This window comes from Acomys minous, assembly GCF_964271855.1.
Source record: "Acomys minous genome assembly, chromosome: 16".
Lineage (NCBI taxonomy): Eukaryota > Metazoa > Chordata > Mammalia > Rodentia > Muridae > Acomys > Acomys minous.
This window is the reverse complement of record NC_140498.1, coordinates 25965919-25985816: the sequence shown is the minus strand read 5'-3', so window position 1 is coordinate 25985816 and position 19898 is coordinate 25965919. Positions and strand designations below refer to the sequence as shown.

General features: G+C 45.7%; 1 protein-coding gene across 3 annotated transcripts in view; it reads left to right on the top strand.

Annotated features, from left to right (window-relative positions):
- Positions 1-7163, top strand: part of RNF145 (ring finger protein 145) — a 42883-nt gene extending 35720 nt beyond the window's left edge. For all 3 annotated transcript variants that reach the window (XM_084763843.1, XM_084763842.1, XM_084763841.1), the window contains exons 9-11: positions 1731-1878; positions 3120-3476; positions 5583-7163. In XM_084763843.1, coding sequence (XP_084619969.1) covers positions 1731-1878; positions 3120-3476; positions 5583-5945 — 868 coding nt within the window. In that variant the 3' untranslated portion in view covers positions 5946-7163. The remainder of the gene's footprint in view (positions 1-1730; positions 1879-3119; positions 3477-5582) is intronic.
- Positions 7164-19898: the final 12735 nt, after the last annotated feature.

The following is a 19898-nucleotide window of genomic DNA, read 5'->3' as shown; positions in this document are numbered from 1 at the left end:
CATCTAGTATTAGGAAATTTTAAATTATCCTAAATTAAAATCTAATTTTATTATTTAAAAATATTGTGTATTCTTCGGTGGGGTGAGTGCAGGTATGCATTCACATGTGTGGAGGCCAGAAGTTGAAGTTGGATCAGAGTGAGCATGTGTGTGTCTGTCTGTCTGTGTATGTGTCTGTGTGTCAGAGGGTGATACTGAGTTAGGGTCTCTTGATGAACGTGGAGCTCACTGACTGGCTGAGTCGCTGTCTGTCTAGTCTTGAGGCTCCTCTTGTCTCTATATCTGCTGCACTGAGATTACAGACATGCTGCCCCAGCAGGCTTTTCCCATAGGAGTTAGCCGAGCGCTCTAACGACTGAGCTGATGAAGCAGAGGCTGTAGCCCTAGAAAAATCTTTTAAGACCTAAAACCCAAACTATTATTTCTTCAAAGACATTGCTTTGCATACTGGGATGCAAAATACTTGGTTTAGTGGTAGAGAACTTGCTTAGGAGGTTTGGAGCCTTTAGTTCAATACCTGGTACCTAAAACAACTACACCAAACTAACAATACTATTTTGCCTTGTAGTTTATACAAGAAAGTCCATAAAAGACTGGTTAAAATTCAGTGTCACTATTTTTTCCCAGCATTTTACCCACATTTTGATGATTGGTTCTAGAACTACCTTTGGAGTTATTGCTTGGAGAAAGCAATAACTTGGGAGGTAGACTTGTGAGAGCAGATTTGTAAGATAATTCAAATTAGCATTTTAGTTACAGTTTGTCTGCTTTGCTTCAGTTCCTGTCATCTGCACAGGCAGACATTTTGTAAAGTTCTCTTAAAGTGCTGTAGCTGAAAAAGTCTGGTCAGTGTCTCTCCAGGTCTTAGTCTCAGTGCTCGGTGTTCGAAGTTAACTACACTTTCTGGGGATTTGCTCTTGAAGTTCAAGGTTTGTCCATCAAGCACATCGGGGGTGTAAGGGGGGCTCAGCTAAAGAGCCATTGCCCAGAGATAAAAATCAGGGTGCTTTGGCCTAGCTACAGTCAATAACTTTGTTGTTTCTGGAGGTGTCTTTTTTTTTTTTAATATTTATTTTATGTATATGAGTGCTATCTGCATGACAGAAGAAGGCATCAGATGCCAGTATAGATGGTTGTGAGCCACTATGTGGTTTCTGGGAATTGAACTCAGGACCTCTGGAAGAGCAGACAGTGCTCTTAACCACTGAGCCATCTCTCCAGCCTTCTGGAGGTGTCGTTTTAAGAATACATTAATTAACTAGCATATTAATGGAAATGCTAGAACACTGTAGAAGGTTTGTAAAAAATGAGGGGGAAAAAAAATCCCCTGCTTGCAATACAAGCGCTGACCAGCAGGTGTGGCTCTGTGTCCCTTCAAGATGGTGAACCAGACTTGTTCCTTCCTATACCAGACCTTAGGGGAGAAGCCTTGCCTCGGGTCTAGGCCGTCATTTGGAGTTGGTACTCATGGCAGCAGCAGCACAGCCAAGACAGAAGCTGCCCTCAGGTGTGGGAGGAAAACAGAGGTGGACTATTAGGTGCTCCCTACCCTCAGTGGTCCTCGGTAGTAAATGGCCAGCAGTGGCTCCAGTGAGTGGGAACAGTCACAAGAGACCAGTAACTCACCCAGAGTGAGTCAGAATGAAGGAGCAGCCGTCGTACTCTCTCCACTCTGCGGAGGAAGCAGTTAGTGGAGGGCTTGACTCTGAGAGACTCTTGTGTCTTTCCAGGAGTTTGTGGAAACACTTCCGCGCTGTGAGCCTCTGCTTGTTCCTCCTCGTGTTCCCTGCATACATGGCCTACATGATCTGCCAGTTCTTCCACATGGACTTCTGGCTTCTCATCATCATCTCCAGCAGCATCCTTACCTCCCTCCAGGTGAGCCGCACACTGACCCTGGGCCACCCGCTTGCTTGTAGTTCTTCCTAGGGGAGGAGTCGGAGCTTCTCCAGGTGAGTGAGGGCTTCAGGCAGCCATCGCTTCGCTGTCGCCTAGAGCATACTGCATTCATGTGAGCCAAGTGGCTTGTGAAAACCTCTATGATTATAAACACGAAGCTCGCACACCATCAAGACACTTGTTTTAGTGAGTTCTGCCTAGCCGCGTGCTCTCCATTTGTGGGAGTGAGATAAACGCTTTGCTTTTATTGTGGTGAAAAAGATTGTATGTAGAGTCAGCCAGCTGGACTGAGTTTAGGTGACCCCACTCTTGATGGCAATATCTGCTTCATGATAGTTATGACCCAGTGAACACACACCGCCTTCTCTCAGTCCAGACTGAGCAGGGTGTTGACTTCGGACATGTCAGTGTCAGAGGTTTTTCACAGCCAGTCTGCTCTGGTGCTTGTCAGCCCTGACATCCATAGGGAACACAGTGCCCCCTGCCTTCCAGCGTCCTCACACTGACTCGGTGCTGGCTCCGTGTGGGGCCCAGGGCTCAAGCTTGTTTCTCCTGGACAAGCTGTACGCAGGAGCATCGGGGCTGCCTGCCTTCCATCGCCGCCTACTTTCTTGGCCTTGAGAGCCTGCCTTCTGGCATCGGGAGGCCTAGAGGCCTGCTTCTGTATTTCTGATGCCATCTTGGCAAAAGGTGCATTAAAAAAAGAACAATGTAATTAAGCCTTTCGCTTTTGCTTTTCAAAATGGTAATAATATAGGATTATCTTATAAATCCTAAGCTGATAAAAAAAAACCGTAGCACTGAAGTATCCTGGAGCATGTTGAGAATGGGCCTTTCCAAGTAAAGGCTTACTCAAAACTCACACAATGCACACACATGATATATGCATAAACATATAGCTAATGTATGTACCACACAGACATGTATTTCATACATATGAACAGCCTTGCCCACACATGAGCCTCTTGTGCTCACAGAGGACTCTGCTGCTGGTCAGTAAGAGGTAGAAGGAAACGGTCCTGGACATGGTGCTTTCCATGCTGGTCCTTGTACAAGGGAAAGCTTTGGAGGAGCAGGCGGATGAGGAAGGTCAAGGGGAAACTGAGCGGGTAGGGTGCGCCTGAGGAGACTGGTTCATCGAATCATTTGAAGAATTTTTTTCTTACCATCACATTCTATCATAGCATACGTAATTCTCCCTCCCCCACCCCCACCCCCAGGTTCTGGGAACACTTTTTATTTACGTCTTGTTTATGGTGGAGGAATTCCGCAAAGAGCCTGTGGAAAACATGGATGATGTCATCTACTACGTGAACGGCACCTACCGCCTGCTGGAGTTTCTCGTGGCTCTCTGTGTGGTGGCCTATGGCGTCTCAGAGACCATCTTTGGCGAGTGGACCGTGATGGGCTCCATGATCATCTTCATCCATTCCTATTACAACGTGTGGCTCCGCGCCCAGCTGGGCTGGAAGAGCTTCCTCCTCCGCAGGGACGCCGTGAATAAGATTAAGTCTCTCCCCATCGCTACAAAGGAGCAGCTTGAGAAGCACAACGACATCTGCGCCATCTGTTACCAGGTGACCTGCTCGGAGGGAGTCGCCGGGTGGGCTCGCTGGGGTGGCCCTGGGCAAGCACAGCACGAACCAGTTTCAATGTAAATTCTCAGGCCCAGTTAACTTCTGGACTTGGAAAAAAAATGATGGGGCTCGTAGATTAGATTCTTAAAGACCTAATATAAATACATCCATTTTTTATGTCTAAGTTCAGTTTTAATATAGTCTTTCAAGTTCTAATTATTACTGTTTTCAACATTATTGCTCACCCATAAATAAAGGAAAAACAGGTTAGGCGTATTTTATATTTACTGCTGACTACACACACAGGCACAATGTTCACATACATGTATGATTGAATATATCCTAGCTACCAGGAGTCAGCGACTTCTGAAAAGTGGTGTGCCAAGATTTTGACTCTTCCTAATATCTTCTGGGTGGGGAAGAAGTGTCTGGACTTAATGCCAGTGGCAAATGAACACGGCTCACTATCAGAGAATTTCAGTCCTGTGGGGTCTGGGGAGTGTTGGTAGAGGCAGCCTGTGAGAGTGCTGCTGAGGAAGGACAGACTGCCTGCCTGCCTGCCGTCCATATGACTCTTGCTTCATATCGAGATGATGGTTGCCCTATAGTACAGGAAGGCTTAAGAGAGCTTAAGTCATTCTGGAAATCTATAAAGCCTAGAGTTGGGTCCCGAGTCACCTGTCACGGGGACTGAGCAGCAGCACTTAGCATTAAGCTACACTGGTGGAGGTGTGGGCAAAATTACCTGGCAACAGCTGCAACCAGGCCCTGTGTAAAAATCACTGCAAGTGTAGGCTGGTGGCAGATAGCTACAGATAGTGACAGTGTGTGTGTGCAGAAATGTTTTTCCTGCTGGGCTGCCTCATAGCTCAGATTTTGTGGGTAGGTGTTTATGTGTGTGTATATATAAAACTACCAGTGATACACTTTTTCCCCCCACAGTAACATAAAGCTTCCACTTTTTAAAGGGTGTGCTAGCCAACTCTTGAGTACTAAGGCAGGCATGTGGCCTGCCCATAATCCTCTCCGTCCCGGAAGTGGACTCCATGTCTTTTGTAGCCTCTCCATGCCCAGAACAAAGCACAGAAAAACCAAGTTTGGCGCAGCCAGCTTCTACAGCCAGTCTCTAAATCTCCTGTGTTGGGGTCTGAGAGTCCTCTTTTTGTGTCCCCTGTTGTCACATCACTTTTTTTGAAGTGCTGGATCTACCTGCTGCTCACACATGGAATACAGGAGTGGAGTTGCTTAGCTTCCTGGCTGGCTGCTTTTTGTGTGGATGGCTCCCTGCTTCAGAGTTGCAGCACCCCCACCCCCCCTCACCCCCCAGTGTTACCAGTTCTTGGCAAGGAATTTGGGGGATGTTCACACTTCCTTGTGGATGTTAAACTGGTTGAAAATCCAGGAATTGTACATTCCTGTCTTAGGCCCTCCCTCTCTAAGGAACACTAATACCAAAAGAGGGTGTCACTATTCCTGTTTGTCAAACTTGAGCTCCTGAAAGCCACATGAGGGACTTGTTCAAAGTATAGATTTATGGTTCTGGGTTCAGGTTTTCTAACTCAGTAGGTCTGGAGCAGCCCAGGAATGGTGTGAAACTCTGAGGAGCGCTGGCTTAACACAGAGCAATTTTAAGTGTCTGTAAACTGGCTCTGATACAATTGCCACTTCCTTGCCAACACTCTGGTGTTCTGTGGCTGAGTTTTGTCTCCTTGCATAAAGTGTCATCATGGAGTAGTCTTTAGCTGCGCTGGTGCACAGTTGTGGAAAAGCCCCGTCTGCATTAGACTTTCTGACGTTATAATTATTCTTGTCTTATACCAATGGCTCACATCCTTGTACAGCATACTGCAACCTTTGCATTTAGTGTTTAGAATACAGTTCCTTCCTAGCTCCACTTTGTCTCACCATCCACAGTGGCTCTTACATCTCTGTGTAAGGCACCTCTGATGGCAGCTTTGTTAGCAAAGCCAGACAATTGTCAGTTCTGTGCTTCAGGGTTTCCATTTGTGCTGCAAAGAGATGGTGAAGTCAGAGTTTGTAGGGGTAGCATTAAAATGGTTGACATGGTTGATGTTTCTGAGGATCCTCTTTTGGCCTTTCTTTTAGGACATGAAATCTGCTGTGATCACACCTTGCAGTCATTTCTTCCATGCAGGATGTCTTAAGAAATGGTTGTACGTCCAGGATACCTGCCCTCTGTGTCACTGCCATCTCAAAAACTCCTCTCAGCTTCCCGGACTGGGGACAGAAGTGGCCCCACAGCCTCCTGCAGGGGCTGAGCAGAATGCTGTACGTCAGGAAGGTCCTGAGCCGCCGGACCATGAGCGGCCACCAGGGCCAGGGACACGGGAAGGTTCTGGGGACAGTAGTGAGCACAGCAGAAGCTCAGCCAGCCAGGAAGGGGCTGCTGACCCCGGAGAGGATCCTCGGAGCACAAAAGGTGATGCGTGCCCTGTTGAGTCCGCCTAGAGGAGAAACAGCCTTGGAGCTCCGTACTGTGGAGAAGGCCGCCCAAGGGGGAGTCCACACTCAGATCTAAGGAGTGAACATAGGACAGGATGAGGCAGGAACGTGACATTCCACGGATCTCCTCCAGGGGCACTCAGTGGGCGCCACGCGCTCGCCACCCCACTTTGTGTTGTAGGAGGAATTTCGAAGTGCACACTAATCAAAATGTATTTATACGTTCCATGCTGATGTTTTGTAAAGGTTTGCCAAGAAAATTCAACCTCAGCAACTTGAGGAGCGGCCCCTGATTTGCGAGGGATAATGAAATCAGGTCTGAGTGTTTGATGGGCTAAGATGATGAAGATGTGGAGGTCAGCGCGGGAAGAGGAAGGCTGAGGTGGAGCTGGCTTTTCCCTTCCGGTGGGCACGATTGACCGGCGCTTTTCTCTGCTCCCCTTTCCCTCAGTTGATTGGAACCACCAAATGATTCTGGAGTTTTCTACAGCTCTGCAGTGAAGTCAAAGATGTAGAAGCACTGACTGCACTCTAAGATGGAGGCACGAGTTCATCGTGACGTGCTTCAGAGAAGGGGTGGGTGGGCACTGGGCCTTGCGGGTGCATTCATGTCTCCTGAGACTCTTGAACTTGATGCTGGAGTCCTCATTACTTTGATGTATATGGAACTTTTGTTAATATATCGTATACTTTGTTGGCTGTGTGAAGTAAACTAAAACTCTAGTGAACACTTTGGAGTCCACTTTAACAAAGGAGGCCAAAGTGGGAGGGGCTTTAGGGCACTGATAAAGGCCCTGAGTGTACTGTTCAATCCTGTGTAATGTTTAATTCTCGAAACTGAATCAAAAGCAGTGTTAAATTATGGCAACGTCTGCATTTTGGGAATGAGTACTTAACTGTATGATCCCACTCTGCAAATGCCACTTTTGAAGCTGTTAATACACTTTGCACACTTTCTTTGACAAGGATGTGTCATATTTAAATTTTTACATTCATCATGGCTACAGGTAGAACTGGGGAGGGGGGAATGTAATTTTTTATGGGATTTTGATATGAAAAGAAACTAGTCATTTATTTATACAATAAGCTTGGCTCAAAAAAAAAGTGTATTTCAGACTTGGTATTCCTAATGTGGGATGTGGTTTTCTTTTGTTTTTAGTAGCAAATTTGGATGTAGACTGACAGACATAGCTGAATGTCTTAATAAATTTAAATTTGAAGATAGCTGATGTGTCCTGTGACGTGTTTACACTACAAGTGTTCTGTGGAGATTCCCTTCCGTGCAGTTTCTCTTTTAACTCAGAGACAGTGTGTGTTCTCTCCCCACACATGCTCTGCAAATGTCAGAATGCTTTGAGAAGGTCCAGTTGGTCGATGTGTTTGAGACGGGTTTGTGCTGTGTATCCTTGGGTGGCCTGGAACTCCAAATGTAGACCAGCTGCTTACATGAGATCCACCGGCCTCTCCGTCCCGAGTGCTGGGGTTAAAGGCGTGTACCAGGATTAGTGAAATGTTTTTAATAGTACATCTTTAACCTATTCTTTGAATTTCATACATGCAAGCGGTGTATCTTGATCATACACATCTCAGCTCCCACCTCCCGCTCCCTAAGGTGCCCCACCTCACATCCTCTCTTTACTTTTCTCTCTAACCAACTGGGTCTAATTAGCATTGCCTGTCTTGTGCGGTGACCATAACCATAGTAAAGTCATGAGTGCAGCCACCGCGTTCTGTCCAGTAAACAGTGCTTCCCAGCATTCCTCACCCTCTGCCCCTTCTGCCCCATCCTCGGTAAGGTGAATCTTTCCTTCTTCTTCTCCTTCTCCTTCTCCTTCTCTTTCTTCTCCTTCTTCTTCTTCTTCTTCTTTTCCTCCTCCTCCTCTTCCTCCTCATTTTTTCAAGACAGGGTTTCTCTGTGTAGCCTTGGCTGTCCTAAACTTGCTTTGTAGACCAGGCTGGCCTCGAACTCACAGCGATCTACCTGCTTCTGCCACTCGAGTGCTGGGATTAAAGGCGTGCACAGCTAAGCCTGGCCTGGTGCTGTGAGTCTTAAACCCTGGTGGTAGCATACTCAGGCCTGTTTCAGAAGTACTTTTGGAAAAACAAGGAAACAACCTAAGAACACTGCCCCCCCCCCCAACCCATTTCCGGTTGTCCCTTAAAAACTACTGAATCATCCAGCTGGGAGGTTGTAAAATGCAGTTGAGATTCTCTGGGTTGGTGTGTCCAGCTACAGTTAGAGAGCATGTTAGAAAGTAAAGCAGATGGCTCCCCCTAGTGGTGGTGAAGTTACTATTACGTAGCTGATCTGATCGGGAATTTCATGGTTTTCAGTGTTCCTGTGGAAGGTACATGTTCAGGAATATTACTGGTGCTCTGTTGAAGGAAAAACCCTGCAGGTAAAGTTGGGAGTCATCTCTGGCATGTGTACCTCGATAACTAGAATAGAGTACCTATAGGGCAGCTTGCTGAAATCTGTTGCCTATAGGATCTCATTCTGCTGTAAAGAAGGCCTGAGTGCCAGATTCACTTTATCTAGCACATTGCCAAGGCAGTGAGCCTTTCAGCAGCCTTTGAACATATAATTAAAACTGTATCCCTTTAGACAGGTGGTGATGACGCATGCCTTTAATCCAAGTACTTGGGAATCAGAAACAGGCAGTTCTCTTGAGTTCAAGGCCAACCTAGTCTACATAGTTTCAGGACAGTCAGAGCTACACAGAAACCTTGTTTTAAAACAAAAAGCAAAGCAAAACAAAACACTGCATCCTTTGCTTAACTGAATCTTGGAGTGAGACAAACCTGAGCACCCACAGTGGTTTTAAAACACTGCTTGTCCCTCATGTATGCGTGTAGCTGGCAGAGGCTCATGGTTGCTGGCTGGAACCTAATGGTCACACCATTGGGGCAAGGACACTGGCTTGAATAGGAATGGCCCCCATAGGCTCGTATATTGAGTGCTTGGTCATTAGGGAGTGGCAGCCACTTGACCTTGACCTTGGAGGAAGTGTCTCTCTGGGGATGAGCTTTGGGATTTCAAATGCTCAAGCCAGGCTCCAGTGGCTTGCTCTCTCTTCCTGATGCCTGCTGATGAGGATGAACTCTCAGCTCCATCACCAGGACTATGTCTGCCTGCACTCCATCATGCTTCCCACCATGATGACAATGGACTAGACCTCTGAAACTGTAAGCCAGCCCCTATGAAATGTTTCCCTTTATATGAGTTGCTTTTGTCACCGTGTCTCTTTATAGCACTAGGACACTATGACAGACACCATCATCTCCACTCGGCATCTCCTGCTTGGGACCACGCAATGGCTGCCCATGTGGAAGCTGTCTTCCAAGGCCTGGACAGAAGCAATCTCATTAGCTAGCACACTGGTGGAGCAACAACTAATTTTATATATGTTTTTTCAAAAAATTGGTATATACTTCTGACTCCACACTACTGAGATTTAATGTTGCTCGTTCTGATGCACTGGGGTCAGACTGCCCACCTGGGTTAGAGCTCTCCACCATGTAGGGTGCGTGGCTGCAAATGATGTTGCCTATTGAGCCATCTTACCCTCGTGTGTGTGTGTGTGTGTGTGTGTGTGTGTGTGTGTGTCCACATGTGCAGACAGAGGACAATCTGTAGGAGTCAGATCTCTCTTACCATGTGGGTCCCAGGAGTTGACGTCAGGGTGTCAGACTTGGTGGCAAGTATCTTTCCTGACTGAGCCATCTTGCCAGCTGACTAGCCAATTTTGATAATATTTTCTGTCTGTCTCTCTCCCTCCCTCCCTCCCTCCCTTCCTCCCTCTCTCTGTGCCTTCCTGGCTCTATACTTTGTTCCTTTCCCCTCCCCCTAGGAACTGCCTGCTAAGTCCTGCAGCTTTTCTACACCTTTGTGGCTTCTACAGTGTTGGACACCTTCCTTGGGTGGCGCTCCTGGTTGTTTTTCCTTGTCCTTTATCCTTTCCTCACCTTGTCCTGTGCCATAAGTGTCTCTGTGGCTCCTGGAGCCTACTTCTACACCCTTGAGGCTCCCACCACGAGGACAACTTTCTCCCTCGGCTCTGGTTGTCCACACTGGTATGGGTCTCTCTACTAGAGACACTTACTGGCTCCCTTTCCCCGTGCACTCTCCTGGCTGTCTCTGGTTCCGGCCAGCAGCTTCTGCTCTCGGAGCTCTTGGAGCTTATAGGAAGAGCCCCCACAGCGTTAACATTTTGCAACCCTCTCTCTCTACCTCCGTGAACACAGATCTTATTACAGCAGCTTGGCCTCAGTACACATCAATGGCCAAAAAAATTGGCGAACTTGATTTCCAAAGTCTTACAAATTGTAACAACTGCTACCACATAGACAAATGACTCCCAAATACCGTATATCTAAACTCCACTCTACACCTATTCTTAAAAATACTTTATCTCTATATTTTGCTATGCTCTCCTCTCAGAAAAACCCTTTAAGATTATGCTGTAAACCAGGCATGGTGGCACACATCTGTAACCCCAACACTCAGGGAAGCAAAGGCAGGTGGATAGATCTGCCTTTGAGTTCCAGGCCTGTGAGGTCGAGTCCAGCCTGGCTTACAAAATGAGTTCAGGACAGCCAAGGCTATACAGAGAAACCCTGTCTTGAAAAACAAAACCAACCAAACAACCAAACAAAAATCTATAAAATCTGTAACAAAAATTGGCTTCAAACATATAACAAAAGGCTTATAATAAAAAAAATCTGTGTGTGTGATCAACTGTGTGTATATGTAACTTGCATTTAACTCATTAAAAAAAAATAGACTTGTGGGGGCTGGAGAGATGGCTCAGCAGTTAAAACCACTGACTGCTCTTCCAAAGGTCCTGAGTTTAATTCTCAGAAACCACATGGTGGCTCACAACCATCTATAATGAGATCTGATGTCCTCTTTTGGTGTGCAGGCGTACATGTGGGCAGAACACTGTATACAAATAAAAATAAATCTTAAAAAAATAGATTTACTAGAAACAGATGCTTTTAAGTAGCAACCATGTGGCTCTTCTACATCTTAGCCAATGACCTCATCAAAATGTAAGCAGCCATGTGGCTCTAAAGTAGGAAGGCAACTTTACTGAGGCCAAAGAGTACATGCCACATGATTTAACCATCATCTTCAGATGCCATGTGGCCCAGAACAAAATTGCAAAGCCTCTTAATCCTACTGAGCTCTCTGTTTATCATTGTATCTTTTTTTTTTTTTTAGACTAAGAAAGCAACAAGTCTCAAACATTTTAGATTGGTATGGATTTCTGTATGATAACAAAAATTTAAGGTTCCATTTGCTACAGCATACTATATATGTGATTCAACCCTTGGTTTAGAATGTATTGTAGAGAGTTCAGTTTCTGTGAGTGTGTAGGCTTTTTGTTATTTCTGTTGTTGAAGTCTAGCTTTAACCAATGGTGATCTGATAATATACAGGAGGTTATTTCAATTTTCTTGTATCAGTTGAGGCTTGCTTCATGGCTGACTATATGGTCAGTTTTGGAGAATGTTCCATAAGGTGCTCAGAAGAAGATATATCCTTTTGTGTTTGGGTGAGAAGTTCTGTAGGTATCTATTAGGTCCATTTGATTCATGACATCTGTTAGTTTTATTATTTCTCTGTTTAGTTTCTGTCTCAATGATCTGTCCTTAGGTGACAGTGAGTGTTAAAGTCTCCCACTATTAATATGTGTAGATCAGTATATGATTAAAGCTTCAGTAGTGTTTCTTCCACAAGTGTGGGTGCCCTTGTATTGGGGGGCATAGATGTTCAGAGTTGAGATGACCTCTTGGTGGATTTTTCCTTTGATGAGTATGACATGTCCTTCCCTATGTTTTTTTATTCATTTTGGCTGAAAGGCTATTTGATTCGATATTTATCGTCCCCAAACACTTCAGAGATCTGCTGAATATGGAATTAAAAATGTTTAATAAAAGGGCTTCCTGTGGTAGAATTGCCAGCTCCTAGAAGCTGTTATAAAAGCTCCTCCAAAGAAGATGATTGGCACAGAAGAATTCTACCTAGAGAATTGCCCTTCACTTTACCCACCACCAGGACCCTGTACAATCTGAACAAGCAGGACACTGGGGAGCTGATTGCCCCACTTTGTCTAGACAAGGTAGGCCGGTCCCCCACCCCCACTCCCACTTTCTCCTCCACAGGAAAGTCTGTTGGATCTTCTGGGACTGGCAGCCAATGACTGATGCTGTCCTGGGACCTTTGACCCCAGCGACCATGGAGGAACCTAGGGTGAATTTTCAGGTAGCCAGTAAGTATCTGTCACTTTTAATGGATTTGGAAGCTGCTTGGTCTGTAATTGTCACAAAGATCATGTCAAGCTTTTTAAAGGACCCTTCCCAGATCATGCTAATTTTAGGTGAAAAGTTTGAACAAAAAGCCACCAATCCCTGAACAGGAAAACCCACCAATCCCAGAGCAGAAAACCCCCACCAATCCCTAAGTTTCCCCTCAAACTCAGGACTTGAAATCCCACCAGTCCTCACCCTAGAAATCTCTGCTCTAGAAAAGCTTCACCTCCCAAGAAATCCTATATAAAGGCTGCGTCTGTTCAGTTCCCTGGTATTTTCTCCCAGGAGCAGAGGCAGCCAACCCTGGACCCTTCAATAAATCTCTTTTATGATATTTGCTGCCTGGGGCGACTTTCTCATCAAAAGAAGCCAAGAAGCAATGATGAGAAGAAGGGAAGAGGCTCCTGAGCTCCTTGGCTCAGCTGGGGATACCCTCCCCTGGGAGCTGCAGTGCCTCTGCTGAGGAGGCCTCCTCTCAGAGCTGTGTGCTTCCTGGGCTCCACGTCTCAGGATGTGCTTCCACTGGGATGCCTTCTCCCCTCAGGGCTGTGCTTCCTGGGCTCCTGTGTCCCAGGACACCTGTCCATCTGAGCAGGAAGGCCAACACTGACCCCCTTGGGCATGTGAGAACTTTGGTTGCTAGCAATGCTTCTGTTTTCAATTAGCCTCACCTGTTCTCTGTGCGTCTCTGGGGTAAGCTTAGGTGAGGGTTGGTCCCTCATGGCCTCCGCTCGTGGGTACCAGGTAGGTGCTCTCTCCATATCTCCACTGCTTTTGTGAAAGATGGTTCTTAGAGAAGAAATACACCCGAGGACCTTTGTTTCTGAGGAGCGTTTGTGGCTAAGGATGTTGGTTGCACACTGCAATGGGCAGGGTTCCCTAACAGAGCAGCAGACCCTGCCGCACGTGTGACAAAGGATTACAGGGAGGCCCAGCTCAGTCTACCAACCTTCTGTGTTTCTTGAATACCAAGAAAAGTCTAAAACTATATTTGAAGACAAGTTGCTGTCAGCCCTCACCCTCAATCATACAGGACTGAAGACCCCTGAGACCCCAGGAGCAGACCAGAGAGTCACAGTCTTGGTTCATAAGAGAACCAGATACGGGCTCATATGAGGCTGCATAGTGTATGGAAGGTGGATCTCAGCCTTCCTGAGCTCAAGGATGCTCCTGTTGCTATGGCTGTCACCTTGGAGACAAACCAGCCCACACTTTGTTGAAGGGAGCATTTATTGGGCTGGGGATTTATCGGTCAGTGTACTTGCCTAGTGCTCACGAGGCCGCGGCATGACATCAGATGTGCTAGTGCATACCTGTAATCCCAGCACTTAGGAAGCAGAAGTAGGAGGATCGATGTTTTCCTCAGCTACATAGCAAGTTCAAGGCCAGCCTGGACCATGTGGGACCTGTCTCCCCACCCCCCACAAGAAAGAAAGAAAGAAAGAAAGAAAGAAAGAAAGAAAGAAAGAGAAAGAAAGAAAAAAGCTTTTATTAAATCTCTGGGTGCTAAATATGAGTTTTGGTGAAAAGAAGAGATCAAACAGAATTTCTGTTATATCATTAATACTCGGAATTATCAACTTGAGACCAGAGTTTTGGTAAATCATGTAAGAAGGGAAAGGAAACAGGAAGTAAAGAATCGTTTGCATGTAAAATCAACTTTAATACACAGCAAACTACAGCCTAGTAAGATAGCAAGTTCAAAGTTGTAGGCAGTCCCTGCGTGTCCGTGGGAGGCCCAGTGGGGACTAGAAGATCACACTGTGTGAATAAGGGAAGTGGTGGAAAGTATTTGGGATCAGGAGTCCAGTCTGTGTCTGGTATACTTAAAAGCAGATAGTTGTTTCCTTCTCAGGGAGAGTCAGCCACTAAGATGCACACACTGTGGTGCTACGTACAAGCCTGAGTTCCACTTTCCTCTCCAGTTGTTAAATAGCGTTTTCTTCTACAGCTAAATTCCCTAAATTACCCTGAAAGTCCTCGCCAACAACAGCAACAACAAAGAAAGCACAGATGAAACATAAGGGGGATTTGCATTTTGGGTCGGTTATGATAGTCTACACTGTGCAGTTCAAAGGACACTGAAGTTGCCGTTGATGCTGTTGCAGGTGGCACACCAACATCTAAAAGCCCACATGTGCTAAGAAGTGTGTTGACACAGGAAGGAGGTCGGCAGCTGGCCAAACTTCCACCCAGTTATTTAAAACGTTCTATGTGTAGTTTGTGAACTTAGAGCCTGTCTTCTGGGCTACTGCTTGGATTTTATTTTATTTATTTTATTTTTTTTGTAATCTTTGTTATATGCAAGAAGAAAACCAAGGAAATATGAAGCAGAGAGAAATGATACTTCATATTTAATCAATGTACATTGGTCCTGTAGGGAGAAGAGAAAATACTGAACAACAACAAAAGCTTTTTTTTTTTTTTTTTTATAAAAAAGGATGAAAAGCAGTCTTAACTGGCTAGAATAAGAACATAATACTTTTCAGTGTGATGGTGCAGACATGTTCTTAGTTTTTAAATTTTATTAATTTATTCAGATTCCAACTCAATTGCCATCCCATCACTTGTATCCTCCCATCCCTCCCGCTTTCACCCTATTCCCCTCCCCTAGGACTATGATCGAGGGGGACTTCCTCCCTGACTATATGGTCATAGGCTGTCAAGTCTCATCTTGGTAGCCTGCTTATTCTTTCTTTGCCACCAGGCCTCCTCACCAAGGGGAGGTGGTCAAATATGGAGCACCAGAGTTCATGTCAAAGTCAGTCCCCGCTCTCCACATAACTGTGGAGAATGTCCTGTCCATCGGGTAGATCAGAGTAGGGGTTCGATGGTTACTATTGATTTGTCCTTGGTTAGTGCAATAGTTTGAGCAGATCCCCCTGGGCCCCGATACACCCATCATGATGTTCTTCTTGTAGGTTTCTGGCACCCTCTGGGTCATTCTATTTCCCAATCTCCTGTATTTCTTTTACCTAGAGTCCCAATAGGATGTCCTCACATCTATCCCAATCTCCTGGTAAGTGAAGACTTTCGTGGGACATGCCTTTTGGGCTAGTGCCCAATTATAACTGAGTATACACCATGTGAGTCTTTCTGCTTCTGGGTTAACTCACTCAGTATGACCATCTCTAGTCCCATCCATTTGTCCACAAATTTCGGAATTTCCTTGTTTTTAATAGCTGAGTAGCATTCTATGGTATAAATGTACCATAGTTTTTTATCTATTCTTCAACTGAGGGGCATTTAGGCTGTTTCCAGGTTCTGGCTATTATGAACAAGACTGCTATGAACATGGTTGAGCATATGTCCTGGTTGTGTGGGGGAGCATCTTCTGAGTATATTCCAAGGAATATAGTAGCTGGGTCTTGAGGAAGCCCCTATTCCCAGTTTTCTGAGAAAACGCCAGATAGATTCCCAAAGTGATTGTACAATTAAGATGAACTGAACATCCTGTCTTGCCACAGGTGTGCATAGAAAGCCTACTTTAAGCACAGAGGTAGTTTGGGTTCAGCAAACCCAAATGTCACTCGGCACTCACATATGACAATACAGTTAGTAACACACTACTCTAGCACATGGATTTTAAGGGTCCTCAGCTGCCCCACATAGCATGTAGGGCATGGATGTGCTGTTGGTTAAATGAGAAATGTCCTCTATAGGCTCAAGTGTTTTAACTCTTGGCCCCAGGATGGTGGCCCTGTCTGTGGAGGTTATGGAACTTTCAGGATGTAAGCGTTGGAGGATACTGGAGGTGGGCTCTGAGAGTTTATAATTTTTGCCCCACTTCCAGTTAGAGCCCTTTGCTTCCTGGATGCAGTTGAGACATGGTCAGCTGATTTCTTGCTCAGGGCTACTTACTGCCATGCCTTTCTGGTCCCCGTGGACCCCTCCTCTGGAACTATAAGCCACCATAAACCCTTCCTCCTTTACCTTGCTTTTCATCCTGGCATTCATCATAGCCAAAGAGAGCTAATGTGTGGGTCACCAAGTACCTAGTTGTTTTCACAGTATTACCCCATCTTTCTACTTCCTGCTGCCATGGGTTTAGAGAGCTCAGCTGTCTGGTTTTCCACTCCCCCTCCTAGGCAGGCTTTCCTTATTAACACACGTTCTTGTGTCAGCTAAACTAATGGTCTGTGTTTTCCAAACATTTGGCAGACATGTCTGAATCATGTATCCTTTTTTTTTTTTTTTTTTTGGCATTCTCCAAGAATGCAAGATGTCACATTAGCTTCTTTCAGCACTACTCGTAAACTTCAAGCCACCCACGGAGCTTGGCACTGCCAATGTCTTTATCCAGGTGAGGAAACTGAGGCATAGAAGAATTGTTCAAGTTTTGGACAGTGGCTTGTTCATAGAACTCTTAAGCCATTGTTTTCTTTTAAAAAATATTTTATTTATTTATTATTATGTATACAGCAGTCTGCATTGTACACCTGCAGGCCAGAAGAGGACATTAGATCACATTAATAGATGGTTATGAGCCACCATGTGGGTGCTGGGAATTGAACTCAGGACCCGTGGAAGAACAGTCAGTGCTCTCAACCTCTGAGCCATCTCTCCAGCCCAAGCCATTGTTTTCACGCCTGCTGTTCAGGCGTCTTCATTCTTCATTCTCCGATCCAGTAGCTGTGGCAGGCAGAGAATGACATGGGAAGGAGCACCTCATGTGCCTCACAATAGAGTGATCTCTGTCAAATTCCACACTGATCTCTGGTGTGGACATCTGTATTTGCTCCACTGCAGAGTGCAGGAGAAACACAGCTTCCAGTGGTCCCCTACCCCACATCCACCTCCTCGGCCAGCCAGCTTGCCTGCTCTCTCTCCAGGACATCTGCTCAGTATGAATTAGAACGAGACATAGGCTCATTGTCAAGCGCCGTCTGCCCCTACGGAGTGTTCACAGTGAGGTCCACACCTCACAGTTAAATGAGGACAAGAAAGAAGTGTGCCAAATTACTGTCAGGAACCCATCTGCTCTTCTTCCCAGTGCTCCTAAAGCCTACTGTTCTTAAGTCGAAAGTGACTATGGAGGGATATATTTGTTGTTCCTGCAAGTAAGCCGTTCAGAATGGAGGTAAAAGGCCATCAACTATTTAAAACAGAGTCTTGCCTCCTATGGGCCACACACTCTTGCTCCACACAGCTCAGTTGCACTTAGCCCCGTGCAGTCAGTCTCACTCACAACACTCTGTATGCCACCTGGTGGAATCCCCTGAGGTCCCACTGGGTGCTGGTGAGACCTGCGGGTGGGAATTTCGGAAAGATTCTTAGGAGACTGCCAAGCACACCGCAGTCTGGGAATCACAGTTCCAGAATCTGCACTCCCGGACATCATGTAGTGCGTCCCCCCTGTGTCCAGTGTCCCTGTGTCATCACACGATGTCCCTCCACACTGAGCCTTTGTATTCTCTATACCCTGTCTCCACCCAAATCAGTTCCAGTCGAGCCAACTGACCCGTGTCACTTTTTGCTCTTAGAATAGCAGACTGGCACCTGTGCACCTACAGACTTAGCAGATGCATCTCACCTGAAAGGGTTTCTTCAAAAATTCCACCTTTCAAAAATTGAGAGACTTCATATTTAAAAAAAAAAAAATCTGCTTCTTTGAAAAAAGAGTTAGAAGGTTTAATAGTTAACAGAAGAGTGAGGGCGTCACCTCATTTCATGCACACTTGCTTCTGACCTCCAGTTGGGTGCTTTAACTCTTAAGTCACCTGACACCCTTGTAGGTACCACACACCGAGAAATTATTTCATCTCACAGTTGTCGTCTGCATCCTTTCCTATGTATTGACTATAGACACACATTTTCTTAACCATGACTGCGTTGTCATCCAAGGGACCACTGATCCTACACAAACACACATTCCAAGTGCTCAGCAGCCTCTGGTGGTTCATACCAACTGTCAGTTTAATGAGACCCAGAATCACCTGGGAGATGGGCCTCTGGGAAGCCTGTGGGGGCGTTATCCTGATTCAGATAATTGACCCGACCCACCCACTGTGGGTGACATCATTCTCTAGGCTTGAGTCCCGGACTGTAAACAGAGGAAGTGATCTGAGCACTTTTTTTTTCTTCTTCCTGACTTTGCATACAGTGTGACCAGCTGCCTCAAGCTGCTGCCACCTTGAACTCCCTACCATGGCATACTGTGACCCTCAAACTGTGGGTCAAAATAAACTCTTCCCTCATTAGGTTGCTTTGTCAGGGTATTTTATCATAGCAACGTAAAAAGTGACTAGTACACCTCTAGTGGCAAATATCTACCACAATGGTCACCACAGATTGTTCTATGAAGCTGCTGAGAGGCTAAGCAGGAAAGTAATCCCCTGTAGACTGAGGAGATGGACGCAGTGCTCCATGGTCCCTGGCCACCCATCTTTCCTCTTTCCTGTTATCTGTCGCATTTGAATCTGAGAAGTCAGCCTACCGCATGCTTTGGGATTTCTACTTAGATTTTTATGCTTTGAAAAGCATTACCAAAACAAATCCCCTAGGAAGATTTAAAAAAAAAAAAAACAATGGCAACAGCTGGGAAGTATCTGGAAAGATTAACAAATGCAAAGGTAATAAACCTGGAAAGACGGGGTATGTGCGCATGCGTGCATGTGTGTGTGCGTGTGTGTATGTGACTGAGAAACTGACTTGTACAGTTTGTTTCATTCAGTGACAATAGCTGAATGTGGCTATTGTCTGTCACATTGGAATGGTTGCCCCAATTATTACTGAGCAGAAGTGAATGTGAAGCGAGTGTGCTTTGATGCTCTGATTTAAAAAAAAAAAAAAGGATTTAGGAATGCTTGTGTGTAGTGAAATCCCTTTTGTCCATTTAAAATGTTGACTCTTTTTCCAAAATGCTTTTGATGGGGTAAACTGTGACTTGCAGCCTTCTGTAGCTAACTTCTGTTATGCATTCAAGGGCAGCTGAGGGCTGGCCTCGCCTAACTCATCAATGTATACTATGAAAGCACAGATGTTGGTTCAAATTAGAGAGTACATTTAATGCTGTTGCCCTGACGTGTATATAACTTTATTTGCACCAATGAGAGATAATTGGCTTAAAGTTTGTCCCGGCAGAGCTATGTACATCCTGGCCTGTGTTGTTCTGTTTTGTCTTATCAGCCTATGGAAGTGCACGGCAAGTGGAATTTAGTATGAACCTTAAAGAAGAAAAAGTAGACACATAACACAAGGACAGGAAGGGGAGTGGCCAGACCCCAGGAAGGGCGTAATTGCAGCTGAAGAGGCCCTGTGTGTTTGCTCATTCAATATGACGACTACTAAGTCATGTGACTATTAAAATGCCATTTCAAAAGTTAAAAAAGGTCATTTCATCATCTGCCTTAGCCAGGTTTCAAACACCAAGTCCTGACTTTACAGATACAAGGCGCATCCACAAGTGCAGAAACACCTCACAGACATCACTAGTGCTTAGAGGGGACAGAAGACAGAAGGAACGGAGCAGTTGGGAGGAGCCCTCTCATCAGAGACTAGAGACAGTTGGGGACAAGCCATGAAGTCATGGGGAGCTGGGTACGGTGTTAGGGAGGTTGAGCTTGGTGCAGAAGATTGGGTTCGTAGGAAGCTGGTGCTGTTTGGTGAATTGACGCCCAGAGCCTTTCTTATTCATTGGAGTCT